The sequence below is a fragment of the Numida meleagris genome, chromosome 1, assembly GCF_002078875.1.
Source record: "Numida meleagris isolate 19003 breed g44 Domestic line chromosome 1, NumMel1.0, whole genome shotgun sequence".
Taxonomy (NCBI): domain Eukaryota; kingdom Metazoa; phylum Chordata; class Aves; order Galliformes; family Numididae; genus Numida; species Numida meleagris.
Window position 1 is genome coordinate 27,908,557 of NC_034409.1, and position 21,791 is coordinate 27,930,347.

At 37.0% G+C, this 21,791-nt stretch overlaps 1 protein-coding gene across 6 annotated transcripts in view; it reads left to right on the top strand.

Moving 5' to 3' along the window:
• IMMP2L (inner mitochondrial membrane peptidase subunit 2) overlaps window positions 1-21,791 on the top strand; it is a 459,355-nt gene that overhangs the window by 379,833 nt on the left and 57,731 nt on the right. The window contains exon 6 of one of the 6 annotated variants that reach the window (XM_021384929.1): window positions 1,274-1,784. The exons of the other annotated variants lie outside the window; for them this stretch is intronic. Coding sequence (XP_021240604.1) covers window positions 1,274-1,309 — 36 coding nt within the window. The 3' untranslated portion in view covers window positions 1,310-1,784. Of the gene's footprint in view, window positions 1-1,273; window positions 1,785-21,791 lie in introns of those variants that run through there. 6 annotated transcript variants of the gene reach the window in all.

The following is a 21,791-nucleotide window of genomic DNA, read 5'->3' on the forward strand; positions in this document are numbered from 1 at the left end:
GCGAACTCTCAACTACAAAACATTATTTTTCAACACAGTCACCACCATTAGCTATGTTTGTTTATCACTGATGAAGAAGAGTCTGCATGCCATCCTCATAAAAATCTGTAAAATAGGAGGCATTACTTTCAGGGCAGCACTTGTTACCCTGATTATCTAGATCTGAGCAGGATATAGGCAGCTAAGAGTTGTGTGGAAGATATAACTTCTACAGTTTGTTTAATGAAATATGGTCTTCTGTTTAATTGTCACAGCCTAAGTCATATTAGACCTTAATAACTACTTTCGTTCACTCTTAGGAGCCTGTAGATGCTGCTGAAGCAGCAATCACAGATATTACCGAGAGCCTTTTAGACATACATTTTATCTCCCAGTACAATGAAGTATGAAACAAAACATAGCTCTAAATGAGATGAAATAAACATCAATTAACTACTTAACATATACTTCCCCCAGGCTAGAAACTCTGGAAATCCCCAGCTTAATTTATTTTTGTGCACTTCCACTGTAGTAAAACAGAGAAGGCACGTCAAAAAAAAAAAAAAAAAAAAAAAAAAAAAGACTTAACTTGAATACCACATCAGGAAAGAGTCACTGATGTACTTACAGATTTGCTACAGGGCTTTTCAAGATCACTGCTCAACGTTTTTTTAAAGCAATGGTCACAGAGCATAGATCAGCTATGCTATATTAACCGAACATTATACTGTATGTTACACAGTGATTATTCAGTAACATATCAAAATCCTGAAATTGCTCCTTCATTATATATATATATATATATAGTTAGAATTTGTTGTAAAGAATCAGGAGAAAATTATATTTGCTATTGCTTCTGCTACAGATTTTGCCCAAAGGATGTAACACTGTGGTTGTGGAGATGTTCCATATTGTAACAAATCTCCAGAGCATATTCCAAAAAGCAGGAGTCACTACTTCTGGAGCAGCCCTCACTCACACTTCCATGTCAGATTCCATTCTGTCAGACTGCCCCTCTGCTGCCATCTGTTGCATGACAACAAAATATAACAGAATAGTGGTGGGAAGGTTCATCCTCTGCTGCCATACCACCAACATCCGCCTCCGATCTTGTGCGCCAACATAATAATATAGGAGGCATTACTTTCGGAGCATCCCTCATGAAATGCATGAGAGCTATGTAGATGATGCTATCATATTCCATTTTTTGGTTGCTTTCTATGCTATTCCTTCTTACTAAAAAAGAAAATGCTGTTTTGGTAAGGCTAAGCATAAAATAATGTGTTTTGATTAGGAGTCAGAATGGAAGAGGCAAAAACTTCTGGAATGAAAGATCCCAAGGCAAAAGAGAAAGCATAACAGTACAGAGGAAGGAACAAAACCAGCCACAAGAGCCGCACAGCTTTGAAGAGCAGAGATTGCCAGCACACAGCGAAATGCAAGAAAATGTGAATCCAGCCTTAAAATTTCATCACAGTTCCTCTGAAAAACAGAAGCAAATACTTTACAGAATCACAGAATCACAGAATTATTAAGGTTGGAAAAGACCTACAAGATCATCCAATCTAACCTTCCTGAGAGTAAGCAGGAAAGTGGTAATAAAGAAAGGAATCTAGAAATTACTTCTGTTAGCAAATCATACTGAGTTTACCCAAAATGCAGCAATGCCAATAAAATATTGCAATTTTGCTTTTACAAAAAGATTCCTTCCTTTTTAGCATTTACCAGGGAGTTATCTTTCCTACTCAGCTTTAGTTTAAGAAGTTCATGAGAACTGGTGGCAGGTACAAGCGACTTACCACTGGGAGGGCTGGCGGTGCCATAGAGATGGGACTCCACTCATGTGACAGGAGCTGCCTAACCTGCATTAGTCACTGTATTGTTTGTGTCTCTTCTGGATGATGATTCATTCATCCAGATAAAATCTCTATTTTGGGAAGGGATGAATAATCCTGTAGAGGTGTCATAGGTGAAAATGGGATCCTAGGTAAAAAGATGACTAGTTAAACTAAGTGCTCAACCCCTAAACTGACAAAGTAATGTAATGGGGCGAAAGTAGAAGCCTGTGACACCTGTAAATTGTATATATACAATTAATGTCCTTTGCCTTCAAGCCAAAGGTAATCGTATTATGAATAAAATTTATGATAACTGTTGTTAGGCATGAATTCTTATGCCAATGTGTAGTTTGGATCACAAAACTTTGGTTTAAGGCTTCTGCATATTATACTCAGTGACCACATTTGGAATCCTTTCTATTCAGTAAAAAGAAGTTTGACAGCTGATTTGAACCATGTCTCAGTGGCCTCCTAAGTGTCCTATGGCCTGAAGTTGCAACTGATGAATAAAGCATCCCAATGCTCCTGATCATCCTGTGTGGGAAGCGTTGCAGTTTCTTCTAGGTCTTTCAATTCCTGTGGCTATATGAATGGTCTTTTTGCCTGTCTTAGACTTTCTTGAAAGCACTGGTTGGAAATTGTGTCCAGATCTCACATCTGAAACAGACTCAAAATTATCTTTCAGTCTCTTGAGTTCACCCCTGTCGTTTGGTACAGGATTGATAGTAGTGTGGGGACACACAGAAGCAGCTTCTTCTTAACTAATTATGATTTATTAGTAGTTAATTTATTAGTATTAATTTATTCTAGCTGAATAATAATAGTTATTATATTTTAATGAATGATTATACAATATAGTACATAAATGATATACTAATAAGAAATTATGAATGGCATTATTACAAGTGAAGAATTATAAATGTAAACAAAATGGCACAAAGCAGATATCAGTTCTCCAGATTAATTTCATCCAATTTCCCATCAGCAAAAGCTGAAGCACTGTTCCTCAGCAGCATTTCCTGATTCCATCAGCACGAGGGACATGCTGACATACAATAATACGGTTCAGCTATGATTTTTCAGTCAGCTTTCAAGCCACAATTTCAAGACAGTCTGAAAGAGCTTTGGTGTGGTATGGTTCTAGGGCTTTATGAACATGTTATAGCTTGCTCTTTCCTTTAATTCTGTTAGATCGAGCAATATACATTTATGTCATTACTATGCTTTGTGCTGTAAAAATATAAAGAAAACTGTCTTCTTCAAGAAGCTTTTCTTCTGATTTATCATAAAAGAAACATAATTATGTATCGTATATTGGGATACGTTTATCCAAATCTCCAAGAAGTATAGGTAGCCATACAGAATTTCAGAAAGTTATTAGTGCATTCCTCTGAAAATTGTTGAAATACTCCGCGTGCAACGGTGACAGAAAATCATCTTTTTCCTTTATAAATAAGCAGAGCTCATATGGATTACACATCAGAAGTGTACTAATTTGTGGCCATCTATTCTTTAGCATCTATTTCCCACTTTTTTTCACATATTTCTGTGCCAGTGTGTTTCCTATCAGGATGCCTTTTATCCTGATTACAATTCCTTGAAAATTGCTTAAAGAAGATAGCCTCTCTGGGAGGAAGAATGCAGTGATAGCCCCATTAGTCCCAGTACGAAATAAAAACAGCATGTTAACCACGATTACTTGACAGTAAATTTGAACTTTTTTATTTTCTAAATAGTACATTTTGATTAGTTATGTTTGCATGTGGAAAAGGAAATGGCAAATTAAATATAGGAGGAACTTTTTAGAAACAGTTGCTTTGCAAAGAACATAAAAATGTCTACTACAAGATTTAATAATTACCGAGAAGAATATTTTAAGAATATTTTAAAAATATTTTGGAGGGTATTTTTATTATTTTAGGAGCTGAGTTCTGCAGCCCTTTCTGGTGTAGGACTGATATGATTTACTATTAATTTATCTTTTTTAATACACTTTACCTTGCTGGTTTCTAAAGTGTAGCTGGGGATAAAGGCATGTGGCACACATGTCCAACCCGTAGGCCCCACATGGCCTGGCACAGCTTGCAATATGTCCACCCTTGCCCCATGCCATCATGGCGGCAGCTCTTCCTGCCAAGCAGTCCAACCCAGCGCACTTAACTCCTCTGGGCTGAAAACAGGGCACGAGGTGCAGTGCACTGCCAGTTCAAATTATGGCTAATAAGTTGATGGATTTTGATAGATTGGCTAAGCATAGTCCTGTGTATAGCAAGGAATGTGCAGCTGTGCTTTCCATTTTGATAAAGGAATTTTAGAATATGTTTCTAGATTGCTGAAAAAATCATTATTTTTTGGTTTATTGGCAAATTCATATTCAGTTGACATAAATGCATTACCTGTGAATTTTCAAATGGAATGCATAGAGTTGCAATTAAAAATTTGATCACCTCTCTTTACCAGAATTTTATAAGCCCTGTCTTACCAGAGAGAAATATCCCTCAGTTCACAGTCATGCCTTATTCATGTCACCACTTTTTGGTAGTGTGTATGTTTGTGAACAATTATTTTCAAGGGTCAAGTACAGGAAGAGTAAAATTTCATCAAAAATCTCTGACAAACACTTTGAGAGCTCACTTAGAATTGTAGCCTCTGCCATTGAGCAGGACTGATGCAGTAGTTGCACAAAAACAGGGTTACATATCCCACTAGTTTTATGTTTTTGTTGCTGTCTTTTCTATATGATTTAATAAAAACATTTAAAAATATTTTTTGTTACTTTATATACATTAACTATCATATATATATATATATATATATAATGAGGGCTGCTCTAAAAATAATGCCTCCTATTTTATCATGTTGGCTCACAATGTCAAAGGCAGATGTTGGTAGTAATGGCAGTAGAGGCTGAACCTTCCTACCAATATTCTGTTCCAGAATGGTGTCTGATGTGGAAGAGTGTATAAAGCAAAGGTGTGTCACTAAATTCCTCCATGAGGAAAAAATGGCACACATTTTCATCCATCGACATTTGCTAAATCTTTATAGAGATCAGACAGTGGATGTGGGCACAATGAGGTGGTGGTTCGTTTCAGCAGTGGCAACAGGGACAGTGGGTAACCTCAGCTGCTACAGATTTTTATGATGATGGCATGTGGGCTCTTGTTCATTGGTAGCAAAAAAAGCATAGCTAATGCTTGTTACTTTGTTGAAAAATAGTACTTCGTAGCTGAGAATTTGCTCTGTGAAGCAGTGTTATTGTGCTCTTTGTATCTGTTGTAGTTTCCATGGAAATAAATAGGAGGCATTACTGTTGGAGGTATCTATGTATATGCAGTCCAAGACAATTCCTCTTCACTCAGGGCAGCCCAGGCAAGCCCAAAGATTGGACACCCATGCCTTTATGAGTTGGAAGTCTGCATGTTTGTTGAATAGCCACCTGCTACTTGTCCCTTGGAGAAAATACATCAAAAGGATTTCAAAATGGAAATGCTGTGTAACCATTGCAGTGATGTCTTTTTTCACAGAAAGACTGAAATCATAACACGAGGATGTGTGAACTACTATTCCTCATCTCGGAGGCATTAGTGTAGCAGCCTAATGCTCACAGATTAACTGTCAACACTGTAAGTTGTCATCTCATTTATCACAGTAGCCAAAATTTCCAAAATGTATGTACACCAAATCCCAAGCACTGTCCTTTCCCATATCCCAAAATGCACTCTGCTCAGCTCCAAAGCTATTCACTTATCTTCCACTTCTCTTACGCTGCCCTGCTGTGTCTTTGATATGAAAACCTTAGCACCCTGGAAACTGAACTAGTGTCGAATTAATTTAATAAAATAAATAATGTACATAGTAGAGAACTGATTGCATTACCCAGTTTCATATTTAATTCATAAAAATTTCCATGATTTAATTTACTTGCAGCTAGTGCTGCTGCAGAATTTACATTCTTCTTCACCACGGGTTTGCTGGAGAGAAACCATTTTCAGTGATAGAATACAAAATAGTAGAAAAAGATAAAAAATTAAATGTGGAAGTGAGTTAAATGGTGTTGCTGTGTAGAAAATAGACAAAATACTGCTGGCTAATAGTAAAATTTAATGTTCTACCAAGGGTTGTGGAGTTTAATGGTAATTAGCTTTGCTCAAAACCATGCTATTTTTATTATTATTATTGTTATTATGATGACATCATCACAGATATGTCAGTCCCTTCACATGGAAACCGAAGCCATTGTTTGATCAAGATTTATTACAGTTGCCCCAGCATTATGCTGCCAAGCAGGAAGTCCATCAGCAAGGATACAAAGGTGCTTCTATGTGGAGTGTGTTGCAGATTCAGACTTCAATAACTGGTAGGAGACACCAGATTTTGGCTCAGAATTCTGGCAACTCATTGCACTACGTATTTTTCTGAACGTATTTTTTTTATTAGTAAAAAGAAACCCTTTGAGATCTCTTTTTCTACTTGTCTTCAAGGGCACACAATGGCTTAGAACAATATGTTTGCCATTTCCCATCTGTGATTAAAGTTATGTCTAAACGAGGCAGCATATGTAGGTCTTATGCTGGCTTTCATATATCTGAGTTTGCCAGTTCCATGAGTGCCCACACCAGGAGCGTGGTTGTGCAGGCTTCCTTGGCTTCCTGCTCACATACCCTTCAGAAGCAGCCAGCCCTTGCTGCTCCCTGACAATTTTGTTTTACCCTTCTTTAAGATGCACTTTTATTCCTGTCTATGTAAAAAAATAACAGGCCATATAGTAACTCCTGATATTGATTGAAGGATTTTCAGAGAAGTCTTCAATCTAACTCAGCTCTACCAATGCAATTTCTCTAATTTCTGGCTTTAGAATCTGGTTAAGATATCTTAAGCTCGTTGTTCTATTTTAGGCTGAAGTTTAATTTTGCAGGACAAACATAATTATTTTCATTAAAGCATATTTCCCCTCTGCATTAAAGCCATCTTCCCTTAAGCACTGCACAGAACCTCAGTTATGAGGTGTCAGAATGTCCTGGATAGAGTTAATGCTCTTCCTAGTAGCGGGTATGGTTTTGGATTTATGAGGAGAATAATGTTGTAATATACTGATGTTTTATTTGTTGCTGAGCAGTGCTACACAGAGCCAGGGACATTTCAGTTTCAGTACCGACCTGCCAGCAAGGGGGCTGAGGGAGCACAAGGAGCTGGGAGGGGATAGGACTGGGGCAGCTGGCCCAAGCTGGCCAAAGGATCATCCCATTTGACATGGTGTCATGCTGAACAATCTAGGGGCAGTTTGCCAGAGAGGGGGCCTGCTGCTCGAGGACTGTCTGGGCATTGGTTGACAGGTGGTGAGCAATTGCATTGTGCATCACTTATTTTGTATATTATTCTTAATATTATTATTTTTCCTTCTTTTTCTGTGTTATTAAACTCTCTTTATCTCAGTCCATGAGTTTTCTCTTTTTCTGATTCTGTCTTCTATCTCACTGTGTGGGAATGAGCAAATGGTTTTGTGGTGCTGAGCTGCCTGCCAGGTTATACCACAACACAGGACAACAAAAGTGTTTTGTTTTTTTTTTTGTCTTTGTTTGAAAAGTATAATGTATATTTTAAAATGAACAAGTAGACAGTACAGTATTTTCTGTTGATGTGTGCCAGTTTATGCTAGCAGAGATTTTGCATGGCTTTCCATTTTTGTTGCGTACATCTAGGTGAACAGTTCTTCATACCATGATTCTTGTCTTGGTCATCCATAGTTACACTGCGAGGTTGACTGAGGAGAGGTCAAAGAGGGGAGCAGAGGAATAGAAGAATGAGTGGGGAAAAGAGAAGAGTAAGCAACCTGTGACAGTCTCCTGACCACTTCAATGAGCTGACTACAGTCTGATGTGACCCTCCCTTTTACTGAACGCCTTTGCTTTTGTCTCCTGCCTGCCTGCAGTCCCCATGTTCCCTGTGACAGAGGCAAGAATGGTGTGTCTTGTTTAGCTAAAGCCATCTAACTGGCACTCTTCACTCCCTGCCCATGGGGGTTTCCTGTATCCCCTCCATCAGACACAGCCATTGCTGTCCCATGCCCTGTGAACCTGAGCTCACATTCCCAGTTGGTGAGATATCATACTGTTTCTCACCATCTGGCAAGTCAGTGTTTTCATCCAAAAAGGCTTGGAAGAGAAGTGTAAAAGAGCTAATTATGTTCAGTGAGTGTTTCATGACATGCTATTATAGCCAAACAAACAAGAAATTAATTGTGGAAATGTTTTCTTCAGCAAGTCCCTATTCAACTGACTCAAAGATATAGAACAATGTACATAAAGAGTGGTTTGAATAGCATTGAAAAAGCTCTTTAACACATGTAGCATAAGCAATTTCCCCATATGTCCTGAATTACAATCCTTTTGGAGAAAGAGGTGGGCAGGCACTCGTAATATCTTCGGTATGGTTCATTTACAGTGGATTTCATAGCAAATGTTTGAGCATAGTTCTGTCATGGTAGTGTTTCAGTTTTGGCTGTGAGGTTTCTTAGTGAGTTTCTCAGGCAAAACAGTTCATTTGCTATTTTTTGTAAATACTCTACACAAATAGTTATTTGCTCTATAAGATTTTATTTGTCTTTCTTTTCAAACCAAACTACACAGGGATAATTTGTTCTTTTAGAAAACAGCACAGATAAAATTGTAATGCAAAAAGAAGGTTACATTTGTGGGTCAAAGTTTATTACTTCTTTGAGCTGAAGTTACCGTTTGTATTGTCTTTTATACTATTTTGTTTCTGATTAAGTTCCCCTTTTTTTTCCCCCAACCAATATATAATTCTCTTTAAAAACTTAAAATGTAGAGACATATTTCTGCTCCGAACTCGGAACATCAAAGAAGCATAGAAATGCAGCTTTGCTTGAAACCTCTGTAACAACGTGGGCCACTGCCTGCATGATGTCAGGACCCAGACCTTCCTGATCACCTGCCCATCCTGCTCTGTGAAGGAGATCTAACGATTTCCATGTCTTTTCAAGTCCTTTACTATTTTTAGACTTAGCTTTTCTTCACAAACAGTTCTTTTTTTATATATTCATCTGATTCCTTCAATTTTTAAAAAAGACAAGAATGTGATTTCCTGTTTTGCAGTTGTTGCAGCGTTAGCTTGTAACTGTCTGCCACCCTCAGACCCTTTCCTATGGATTCTAATAACTTTCTTTTGCATAATCAACTTGAAAGTACATTCTCATTGACATTAAGGACTTGTCTTTCATTTACGTTCAAAATATGCAGGAAAGGTTTCTGATACAGAGAAAATAGTTGTAATAGACATGAGAATTCAAGGGTTTCCTGGCCTACCTGATATTTTCATGTGCTGTATCTGAAATATGAATGAGAGGACTGCATTCCAATTACCGTAGAAATTTATTATATTCATTCATTTATTCTAAATTAACAAAACAGAAGAAATCTGAAATGTTCTGTAGATTTTTTTATTATTTTTCAGCACAGCCTTATGGTCACATGAAGATAAACCTGAAAACCTAGTGTTAGACCTTACACATCTCGTGCTTCCTTCCGCTGCCAGAGCACTTGCTTATGCAGTTATTACTCACTTATTTTCAAGTGACTGTGAGAGAAGTTAATGTAACCTGCCTTTGTCTTAAATATGGTGAAAAAGATTTGTATAGAAGTAGTAAACAATATTAATTATTTAATTAATATGAAATAAACATATAACAGCTGTGACCAACTGATATTTAAGTTAAACCTTGGTACTATCCTTTCTTAGTGGTCTAAATGATGCTCAAACGGTAATCCTTAGCAAAGAATGTGGAAGAGTCCTTTGCAGTGGGCCCTTTATGGAAGAGAAAGCAGGGCTGGTGGGAGTCTGGAAGGGACTGCCTGACACCATACCAGTTCAGCATAAGCTGAGGAACTACTTCAAATTATGTAGCTAATTCTAAATGACCTTTCAGTGTTCAGCAGCTAAGTAAGTAGCTGATTAGTGCAGGGAGGATTGTAACAGAATGGGGAGCCATGAGAACATAACTGTATTTTTTGTAGTCTGACCTTCAAATGACAAAACTACAGACAGTAGTTTATGATTAAGAGCTCTAGTAGGAGGAGTAGTCCGTTCTGTACTCCACAAACAGTCCAATTACAAAGTATTTCACACAAACAGAAGATGTAATGGTTACATTTCCACTTTGCATTTAAAAGGATGACACTTGAATTTACGATCAGTTTGAATAAAGCCTAATGGGAAAAAGTACTGCTTCTTCTAAATAACAAATTCCAACAAAAGTAAATGAGGATCTTAAGGTCTTACTGATTTCTAAAGTCATCTGAATTTCTATAGTGTGAGATGCCTACTTTTTCTGCCACTGCAGAACCTACCTACAGTTTTCACCAGAGTGCCCTGCTAGAGTAGAAACAAGTCAGCACTAAAGCTCAGGGTTATGTGCTGTGGTAGTGCGTCGTATGACAGTCTGAAATACCACAAGCTCTCTTCTGTCATACAGTTTTGACATAACTGGGGCATATTGCAACACATGCTTATGTGCTCAGAAGTGTCCATTGTGGGCCCATATATGGAAATGTCTTATTCTAGGAGCCCAATAAGTTATGAGGCCTGAGAAAAAGAAAAAAAAAAAAAAAGCGATCATCAACAACAAATAAGACTGAAAAAACATACAATTTACTGGCCTACTTTACTGCAGTATGGAGCAAGCTCCAACACCCAGTTTTTGAATCTGCCAAATCACAATATATACATTATACACAATGGTGTGTAAAATGAAATCTTTTACATATTGTACAACAGAGCAGCAGCAATGAGCAAATCGAGAATATTTGTCAGTTCCTGATGCTTTGCAAAGAAGTATGAAAAGACAAAGGATTTAAGAATCAATTAGAATTCAGGTTGCTCAGTGTATGCAGGTACATGACTGTTTGGAAATCTACTACTGTAAGATTAAACATTGTTTTGTTTGTTTTTTAAAAAGGAACTTTTTGCTGCAAGAATATCCATTATTCAGTGTTGCAAACAAGAAGTCAGTATAGTATTGTTTTTAATAGTAGGAGTTTTATATATTGAATTAGCTTGGATAATATATTTTAAAAAACAAAAGTTGACATGGACTTTACAGGTAAAAACAAAGATTGAGGAGGAAATGAAATATAATGCAGTGGTAATATAACTCTTGGTCTCAAAAGTACAATCTGAAGCTTCTTTGCTGACAAATCTGCACATCTTTATTCATGTCTGTGACACTTCACATTTGTCTCCACTCATTACCTCTACCTGAAGTAAGAATCTGGACTGAAAGAAAAATATCAAATTTTTAAAGAACCTTGGAGTTTAAGAGAAGGAAGTAAGTATATGACATGAGAGAGGCAGAACTGAGTAAGTCTTAGAATTTACTAGGTTTTGTGGTGTTCTTCTAAAGGGGGCAAGACATTATCCTGAACTGGAAAATCCTTGGTCCATAGGTGTTTAGTGTAGCCACTTAGGAATATCCTGCCTCAGTAGTAATCCTGAATATTGAAAGAATATAGCAGTTGTAATGTAAGCTTTTCACTGTTTCAACTTCAAAGGCCAAGAGTTTGGGATAGCTGAACCAGTTTACTTTACATAACTCTCAATAGTTTTAGACAGGATGTATTTCATATTGCTGGCGTAATGTAATTTTAAAAAAATGAAACAAACAAATGAACAATAACAACAACAAAAAAAAAGCAGAAAAACAACCAACGTGACTGCTGGTAGCTTTTCTTTAATGTGTAAGCACTCTGACGTAGAAGTGTCTAAGTTATGGGAGACTGTGAAAATGCTAACAATAGGTCCAATGTATAAAAGATATACCCCTCTTGAAGGATTCACAGATTGACAGGATGATGAAAATAAAAGGTAAAGGATTCTTTTTTATTTATTTATTTGATGAAATATAAGATGAAATCTTGGCATGCTTGAACTAACCTTTGTTAGCTGCTGAAAGCCAGACCTCATTTTTCTGTAAATGTTACATTATGGGCTTTTGATATAAGAGTATAGCCATGTATATGTGGGAAAGTGTAGGAAATACCAATTGACTTTTGGGTAAGTGGAATAAGATTAGTACCACTGGTAAATGAAGTAATGAAATGAACTCCCAAAAACCTGAGTTACTAAGTGAAGAAGCTGTAGAGAAATTCACTGGAGATTACTATCAGAAATACAAACTTTCTGTGGAACAAATCCAAGATTCATGCCCCACAGTTCAATTTTGTCTTTTGTGAAGTTTAGGAGATTTTAGCTATTTGTCCAAATTGATGTGAAGTGCAAAGCCTTTGTTGGCCAGTAGCCTTTTTCAGTTTGTTTTGTGTTTATATGATGACATGCCTCCACTTTATTATCAGTGAGTTCCTAGAAATAAATGTGACCGTGTCCCAGAAGGAGATGAATGTATCACTCAGTCCTGTTGAGTTCTAGTCTTGTGAATGCTCCCAGTAGCATTCACTGTCTAGACTGCTATAATTCAGCTGTTGCTTGCAGACAGTCTTGGAAAATATTTCTTAACATTTTTTTTTCTGGCAAATACTGTACAGAGCTCTTTTTATGGATCTGTCAATTGAAGTAAAGAAAGTCATGGCACAAATGTTTACAGTAGGCAATGAAAAACAGATTTCTTCTTTGTTTTATATTGAAAATTTATCAGAAGAGTAGTCCGGATACAGTCTTAGTTTTGTTCTCTGCTTTTGGCATTCCACTGGCTGTGTCCATAAACATTCCAGTGTTTAGAGAGAGCTTAAAATAAATAATTTAAAAGGATGCAAAATATAGAATATGAAAGGCTTTGGTTCTTTAAACAGAATTTATTATGTTCAAAGTTACATCTCGATAAAAGGCAAGCATAACTTGAATTAAAATATTAATCCATCCATCCCATTTAGTTCTTTGAAATATTCATAGCACTTTTTCAGTGGTCGTGGTTTGTGGCAAGGGGTGGGGGAGCAATAAAGTTGGGGAGACTTTGATGAAAAAAGCTTTTATCGAGTCCAGCACAGTCAAACTGACAGGGGTGTCCTTCATGGCTTTAGAAAATTGGCCCAGCTGGGAGTTATGTTATTGTAGAAAATCCTCTTTAAACTTCATAGTCCAGACTCATAAAGCACTTAGAGCATCCTCAGTGTCTTCCTTCAAAATCTACTTCATTCTCTCTCTCTTCCAGAGCAGACTTCCAGTTCAGCCTTGTTTACTCCTCCATTTGTTCTTATTTCAAAGTACTAGCAGCACTTTTCAGCTGCCATTGAAACGTATCTCATGTTTTCCCTGGGTGCTTCATGCTTGTTTTTCTTTCTTCCTGCATTTGGCTTACATTTCTGTTCCTTTCTGTTCCTCACTGTAAGGTTTTCAAGGCAAATATTCTACCTTTTTAATTGTTTGCATTTATATAGCACTAAATATAATCATCAGGCACTTCTCAGACAAAAAGGGACAGACGATGCTGATTTTACTTGTGAGAGTATGAGTTAAGGTGGGAAAGGTAGGAGATCTAAGCATGAAACAGTAGTACCTTGCAGTTACATAGCTTGGTTATCTCTATTTTTTTTTAACAAAAAAATATTTCTATAAAACTACATATTATAAAATATGACATATATCCTGTTTTGAGGTCTTTTGTTTATTCTTCATGGGCCACTTTTTGAAATGGAAATTAAAAGGTAGAAAAAAGAAATTTGAGCAGAAGATATCAGAAAGGGCAAAACAGATTTGTAGAATGAGCACTGAATACTGCTAAGCACCTGAAAAGCAAATCAGAAACAAAATAAATAAGTGCAAGAGGGAAAAATAAGTAATGGAGGATGACATCCAATTAATTAGTAACATCTGAACAGATGAATTAACCTGGTGGCCAAAGAGAAACAGCCAGTTGTGGCAGTGACTGGAAGAAAGAATGTTGACCTGCATCAGGAGTGAGTTGTACCTATTCTTGCAGTAGCACAAGTGGAGCTTTTCTTGCCTTTTTAGACTGTAGCCTAATTATTCACTTTGTCATTCATACTCTGCCCAATGAGCAAAGAAAATACAAGGAAAAGGAGAAGATCTGTTAGGTATGCCAAGGAAAAGAACGTGTTGAACCTTCCCCTCCCCCCATTTGAATCAATATGTGTGTTTAAAAAAAAGGTCAATGTCAGTTTAAAAGCATTTATGAAATTCAGAACACATATATGGGCTTGTCTTTGTGTCACAAGTGCTAAAATGAAGAACAAAACATTTTTCCTTTTTCTTTTTTTTTTCTCTCTTTTCTCTTTCCTTATTTCTTTTCCCATTTTTATTTTTTCTTCCTTCTCTTGTTGATTTATATTGCCATCCAAAATAACAGGAAACCCACACTCAAAAAAGGAACAAAAGATAAGATTAAAAACATTACTATAGACATTTACAAAGATTTAAATGTCAGATTAGTTCAAGGTGATAAGATGATATTAGGCTTGACTTTCTTAAGATTTATTGGATTAGGCTTTATGATTTGTGTTTTTAAAAAAATAATAATGAAGCCAAAACTTTTGTGTAGTGAAACAACCATGGAAGGAAATGTTTGCTAGAGTTCACATGGTAATGAGAGGGTACAGATATTTGCACAACCCTTTTTCAACTGGACCTCTTTAAATTACCTTTTCCAGTTCTAGGAACAACTCATATTTTTAGCTTTATTAAATGTCAAGGAATCCTTTGCTTATGTACATGTTTTTTAAGTACTCTCTACTGGAAATAAAAGTACATGGTGTTACATTTAAGATTTTATTTTATGTACCCATAGGCTAGCATCTTCTTTAGTATTATTTTCCAAACAAGATGTAAATTCACAGTAGTGTTCACAGGAAAGCTTTGTTACCCTGATCTTAATTTGAACATTGGAGATGCTGTGACATCTGTATGGGTATGTCTGTGACTAATTGTTGTGGTTTCATCCAACAGACAGCTCACCATCACACAGACACTCACTCACTTCCCTATAGTGGGATGGGGGAGAGAATCAAATGAGTAAAAATGAGAAAATTTGTGGGCTGAGATAAAGGCAGTTTACCAGACAGTTTGCATGCAAAGCAAAACAAGGAATTTATTTGTTACTTCTCATCGGCAGGCAGATGTTCAGCCACTTCCAGGAAAGCAGGGCTCATCACGCTTAATGGTATACTTGGGAAAGCAAACACCATCACTCCAAACATCCTCCCTGATCATTCTTTCTCCCCACTTTTTATTGATGAGCACGACACTGTATGGTATGCAATACCTCTTTGGTTAGTTTGGGTCAGCTGTCCTGTCTGTGTTCCACCTCCAAACTTCTTGCTCACCCCCAGCCTCATCACTGGCAGGGCAATGTGAGAAGCAAAAAAGTATTTGTCTCTGTGTAAGAACCAATCAGCAAAAACTACAATATTGTTATCAACACTCTTTTCACCTTAAGAACAAAACATAGCAACATACAGCTACTCCAAAGAAAGTGAACTCTATTCCAGCTAAACTCATGACACTACTACTAAAATTTTAGGAAGTCTGGTCATAAATAGAAAACTATTCATTCTTTCTTAATAGAAATTCCCAGGAAATATTATTATTTTGAAATTGAAAGGAGCAGAATATTCTAATTGATAATGTGCTCCTATAATAGTCAGTGCTGGACTTTGTGTTTGTCCTGTAGGTGTTTTTTTTTTTTTTTTCAGAATAATATCAAGTAACTCTCTTATGAATATTTAGTTTTCCTCCTTCCTTCCCAATGTATGCAAACCTGACAGGCTTAAAAAGTCTATGTCAGTAGTTCAAAACAAGCTATTTCAGAACGACTAGGATTTCCATTTACAAGTGCTTTTTATGAGAAACAATGTCAGCTATAAATGTATTCAACACAGACTTGAGAGTCTGAGATTTTATACAAGGTGATGGTGTCATTCCTGCAGCCTTTACCCATTGTTTGAAAGTGTGAAGTCCTGAAAGAGTCTTCCAGGCACTGTGAATTATGGAGTACTGGACTACTTTCCAGTTCTTATGAGAGTCAATGAGTACCTTGACATATACCTTGGCATTATATTAAGGTGAGGTTCAGATTCCTTTCCTTCTCTGTCTTCTATAGAAAGGAAACTAAGGCATACACACAATGTGGGATTTATACTTCTCTTGAAGAGTGAATTGCATGATCTGGGTGACTGGATTGTTCTATGGTAGGCCACAGCTCATCTGTACAAGTGAATGTGTGAATAACTTCAGCTGCTAATGCAGTGCAGAGGGTTCTGTTCACATTCTCAAGGTTTCATTTTTAGGAAGCTGCTTCAGCTTGTGCATAAGCCTGTCTCTTCCCAACCTAGTTTTTAATTTCATATTTATTTTGTACAGCAGTTCCCTCTGAAAACATAGCCAGTAAGAGATCTATTACATTGAGTAGAGAGATGAAAATGTTGAAAAGTAGTTTAAAGTGACATAATTTTATATGCATTTTTGACAGGTTTCTCATACAGGTTTCCCTTACTTGTGTTTTGGGTGTAGAGAGGAAATGATTGCTAAGTGTGGGTAACTTCAACTCAGTTGCAGTGCCATGCACCCCATGAGAACAACCAAGAGTGTGATATACTGTAGGGAGGAGAAAGGTCCCTTTTCAGGAACTAAAGTGAATTACTCTATGGGTCTCTGAAGTTACTTCAAAAAGTAAAATAATGAAAAGAATACATATACTAATTTAAATCTTTAATACTGTACATTTTTGTCTTTCAGTCTTTAAATAACACGTCCAGTGAGACAGTGAATGAAAGTTATGTGTTTGAAGACTTCTTTTTTTTTGTGAATGTAAGGCCAGATAACAAATTTTTTCCACTGTTTTGAGTCCAAGTATGCGAAAGATCATTTACATCTTTCACTCATTTCGTAGGGCTTCATAGTAATGTTAGTTCAAAGGCTAAAATCAAATTATGTTAAAGTATCTTATATGCAGACTGTCTGCTTGTTGATTTTTAAAAGTTCCAAGAGCAAGTAAAATTATCACAGCTGATTTATGAATACCACATTCCACACAAAAATAATACTTTTCCATAAATCCCTGTAGATTCAAGTTCCAGTATTTCTGAGACACTTTATCAGCTATTAAATACATGCCAATACTGGCAAAATAACAGTTGATGTTTATACAGCTTTACTACACTTACAGAAATTCTATAAATAATTTAGAGTATTTTCCTCTGTATTTTAAAAGACTGTGCAATTCACATATCTGAAGAGAGTAATTGTTATGTCATTCTGTGAAGCTCATTTTTCCCTGTTCCTAGTCATTAATTATACATAAAGGATCTTCCATATTCAAGAAAATAAAAGTATTATTTGAATAGAAATCTGAAATGTGTAGATAGAATTTAAAAGCTTTGATATTTTAAAATAACGTAGAAATGGGAAAAAGCACAATTGCAGATATTCTTCTTTTTTTTTTATTACAGAGTTATTTCCTAGAGCATATTTCTTAGTTATTTATACAGTATAAATGAAAGTAATGGGAGTAAAGAGGCTACGTGTATTATTATCAGAGGGAATATATGTCATGAATCCATTTGCGCTCTGCCAGAGCACTGCTTTTGGGAAGATTTTGCTTCAGACTGCAAGGCCTCTGTAACATCACCCATGATCCTGGGGACCTTTGATGGACATTTTCTGCCATTGGAGGAAAGTCAGCATTGATTAACTCCTTTTAACTTTGATGTACAGATCCTTCATTCAAAGTCTCTGGTCGTTCAGGAGTCCCTCTGGTACTGGAAGTATTCATCTTGCTCAGACATGTAGATCGTGTATCAAAGCTGGCTCAGCCTTTTTAGGGCAACCATGGGTGGAACCAAGAGAGAACAGAAAGGGAAATAAATTCAGTTTAATATAGGGTGAAGGTAGGTTAAATCTGCCTCGATGCTTGGGGTAACCAGTGTAAAAAAGGGTTTCCCTTTGTTATTGTTTGATTCCTAATCTGGGGACAGAGCCCCACTTGGCTTTTCATTTCTACTCAGTCTCTTTGTCATTAGATTCTTCTGTGTTTTGTCAATATAAATCAAAAGAAATTTTTTTTCAGAAAAGAAAATGATGTATGAGTTTATCTGAAAAATTATAGTTTTTCTTTTCCTTGTAAACTTATACCCCTTCAAAATCTTCTGCCCTGTTCTGCAGACTGAAGGCCATATTTTCAAGAAAACAGCAGAAGCACTGTGAGTTTTTTAACAGTGATTTACATGATACATAACTGAGATAGGCTTTGCCCCAAACTTTAGCTGAAAGTGAAAGGTTGTTAGTATTGAAAAGCTTTTAAGAACAAGGAGCAGCACAAAACAAAAAGCAATCTCTCTTCTACCAAATCACCAGCCAAAAGCCATCACTGTTGCATAAATTGGATGGTAATTAATTCCCCTGGCAAGAAACTGTCCCCATTCAACCTTGAGTTGCACCTCGTTGTGAGAGTTAGAATCCTAAAAGAAGTAAAAGCTGCCTTACCTCAGTGGCTTAAAGACCTCTTAACACTTTAATTCATGTTCATAAAATGCATTATTTCACTGTCAAATTTATAAGGTTAATACTTAAAATACTTAGAAGCAAGTACATTCAAGTTTGAAAGAAGGAAAAATGCACCAGAAGATTGTTCAAAATATAATATAGTAATTACAAGTATTACTTGAATAAATTATGTATAAGTAGCATGAAGAATTTTTTTGTGTGTGTGTGGTAATAGCAATAAATACTGATGTACCAGCTTAGTAAGAGAAAAAATAATTTTTTCCTTCAACAGGAGACCATTTACACTTCATAGAATCATAGAATGGCTTGAGTTGGAAGGGACCACAAAGATCAACTAGTTCCGGCCCCCTGCCATAGTCAGGTTTGCCTACAACTAGATCAAGCACTAAATCAGGCTGCCTAGGGCCCCATCCAGGCTGTTCTTGAACACTTTTAGAGATGGAGCCTCCACAGCTTCTCTGGGCAGCCTGTGCCAGCATCTCGTCACCCTCTCTGTGACAAAATTCTTCCACACATTTAATCTAAATTTCCCCTCTTTACAGAATCACAGAATTGTAGGGGTTGGAGGGACCTCTAGAGATCATCGAGTCCAAGGCCCCTGCAAAGTAGGCTCCCTACAGCAGGCTGCACAGGTAGGCATCCAGGCAGGTCTTGAATATCTCTGGAGAAGGAGAATCCACAGCCTCCCCGGACAGCCTGTTCCAGTGTTCTGTCACCCTCACTGTGAAGAAATGCCTTCGCACATTGGTGCAGAACTTCCTATGCTCAAGTTTATGGCCGTTTCCCCTGTCCCCATAGACCGCTGAAAAGAGGTTGGCCGTGTCCATTTGACTCCCACAGATATTTATAAACATGAATAAGATCCCCTCTGAGTCTTCTTTTCTGAAGGCTGAACAGACCCAGGTTGCTCAGCCTTTCCTCATAGGGAAGATGCTTCAGGCCCTTTCTCATCTTTGTGGCCCTTCGCTGGACTCTCTCCAGGAGATCTCTGTCTTTTTTGTACCGGGGAGCCCAGAACTGGACACAGTGCTCCAGGTGAGGCCTGACCAGGGCAGAGTAGAGGGGGAGGATCACATCCCTTGACCTGCTGACCACGCTCCTTTTAATGCACCCCAGGATGCCATTGGCCTTCTTGGCCACCAGGGCACACCGATGGCTCATCGCGAACTTGTCGTCCACCAGGACCCCCAGGTCCTTCTCCGTAGAGCTCCTCTCCAGCAGGTCATGTCCCAACCTGTACTGTTACTTGTGGTTATTCCTTCCCAGGTGCGAGACTCTACACTTGCTTTTGTTAAACCTCATCTGGTTTCTTGCTGCCCAGCTCTCCAGCCTGTCCAGGTCTTGCTGAATGGCAGCACAGCCTTCCGGTGTGTCATCTACTCCTCCCAGCTTTGTATCATCAGCGTACTTGCTGAGGGTGTACACTAACCCCTCATCAAGGTCGTCAGTGAAGATATTGAACAAGACTGGTCACAGCACCAACCCCTGGGGAACACCAGTTTATTTCCCTCCTGTTTAAAATCTCCCTTTAAATATTTAGAGGCCATAATGAGGTCTTCCCGAAGCCTTGTCTTCTCCAGAATGAACCTGGTAAAATACTGTGTGATTTTCTTTCTTCCAATTATCTTCCAATAAAGAATTAAATTTGAAATGCCGAAAAAAATTGCAAGATAACTAATGATCATGCCCATGCTACCAAGTGTAGCATTATATATGCCAGAAGCATAGAACTGTATTTGTTGCTACACACTTTGTTGATAGTATCAGTTGTGTCGTATGTGCTGCATTCAAATGAGCAATTTTTAGTAACTTCTGGTGCCACAGTTCCTTCTTTCTGACAGCCTCAGTGGGCCAGGTGGACTTTTGATCAGGCTTTTGCTATTAGTGAATGCTTTGATGTCGTCGTCATTAAAGTTTTAAAAGGTCACAAGAAGTCAAAAGAATATGTGAAACCCTGTTACACCTTTGGATGTCTCCATGTGCTGCCTTAGTATTACAGCGTCATACCATACAGTGTCAAACTGATTTAAGTCTGATGCATTGTATGAATTTTCCAAAGGACAGGGCTCTTGCAGAATCTCCACTTTCATTTTGGAAGCATATCACAGTCCTAGCTTGTCATTACTATTCACAAAAGTTAAATCTGTTCATCGTAATGTGAATTTCAATGTGAGTTCTTTTCTGTCAGACCTATTAGTACAAAGTCTTGCACTTTTTAAAGATGGGATCCCCATTTCATTTAGTTCTACACGGTGTAGGAAATTCTTTTACTAATGCACACAAGTGATCGTGGTCTTTCAATTTTTTAACTCCCAGTGATTTCCACCAGATACTTGCCTTTTTAATAATCATAGGAAGAATGTAAATTTGTAATGATTTGTAATTTCATAATGATTATTTTCAGTGATTTTGTGAATATAGCATTACTGTGTTGGTTTTTTTTTTTCTTTTAAAACCTGGTAGCCATCCAGATATTCTGAATGTGCCTACTTGATAAATGGAGAGGGCTTTCAGACTCAGTTGTTTGTTTACTATGCTTTCAAACATTTTGAGTATCAGTTCAGTATTTAGTGAAATAGTGTAAGAAAAAAAACATCTGTACTGCAGCTGCAATGACACTACCTTTATTTTTGCTCTTCAATACGAAATCAAATGCAACCATGTATTTATTTATTTATGTTTGTTTATTTTAAAATGGTTCAGGGTTTGAGGAGTGCTAAGAAAAGCAGAAAATAAAACGTTTGTACTTTATTTAAGAGAAACAGTCCAAGCATGAAAGTGCTATGCTGGCTGTAATCTTCTGTTAATATTCTGCCTTCTTGAATGCATCCCTGCTAATAACTGAGACATCAGTTACACTTTATGAAAGTACTGAAGAGAGTTTGCCAGTCCCAAATAGTATAAATGTACTTCATGTTATGCTATGTTAGTGCTAATGGAGTATTATCAGCAAGACTTATCAGACAAATTTAAGTTGTGAGAGCACTTTGTTTTATTTTTTCAATGAATATTAATGTATGGTATAAGTATTGAAATTATCTCAGGTATTTCCACTTTAGTAGAAATGCAAAGAAGAAAATATCTTCAGGAATGAACTGTTAATTAAGAATCGCTAATTCAGAAAGGCTCTTCATCACATTCAGTTAACAAAATAGAGCACTGCATGACCTTCTTGATTCTGTTTTAAGAAAGCATTTATTTATATGCACTATATAGATTATTAGGAGCTTTTTCCCACAGGATTTCAACCTCTGGTTTATGTTCAGATAGGAGGAGCATTCTCATTCGTCAAAATATTTTCAAAGGCATATCGAGAGGAAAACAAAAGCATAAATTACTCATGTAAATTTTTTTTCTGCTGTAAGTCTTATCGAATTTACTGGACTTAATCCAGGAACTCGTGTACTCTCTTGAGTTTAACCTTCTAAAAGTGAGTTTGTACATAATGCTTCAGAAGAAAATGAAATGATTTTTTAAATTGCTATATGG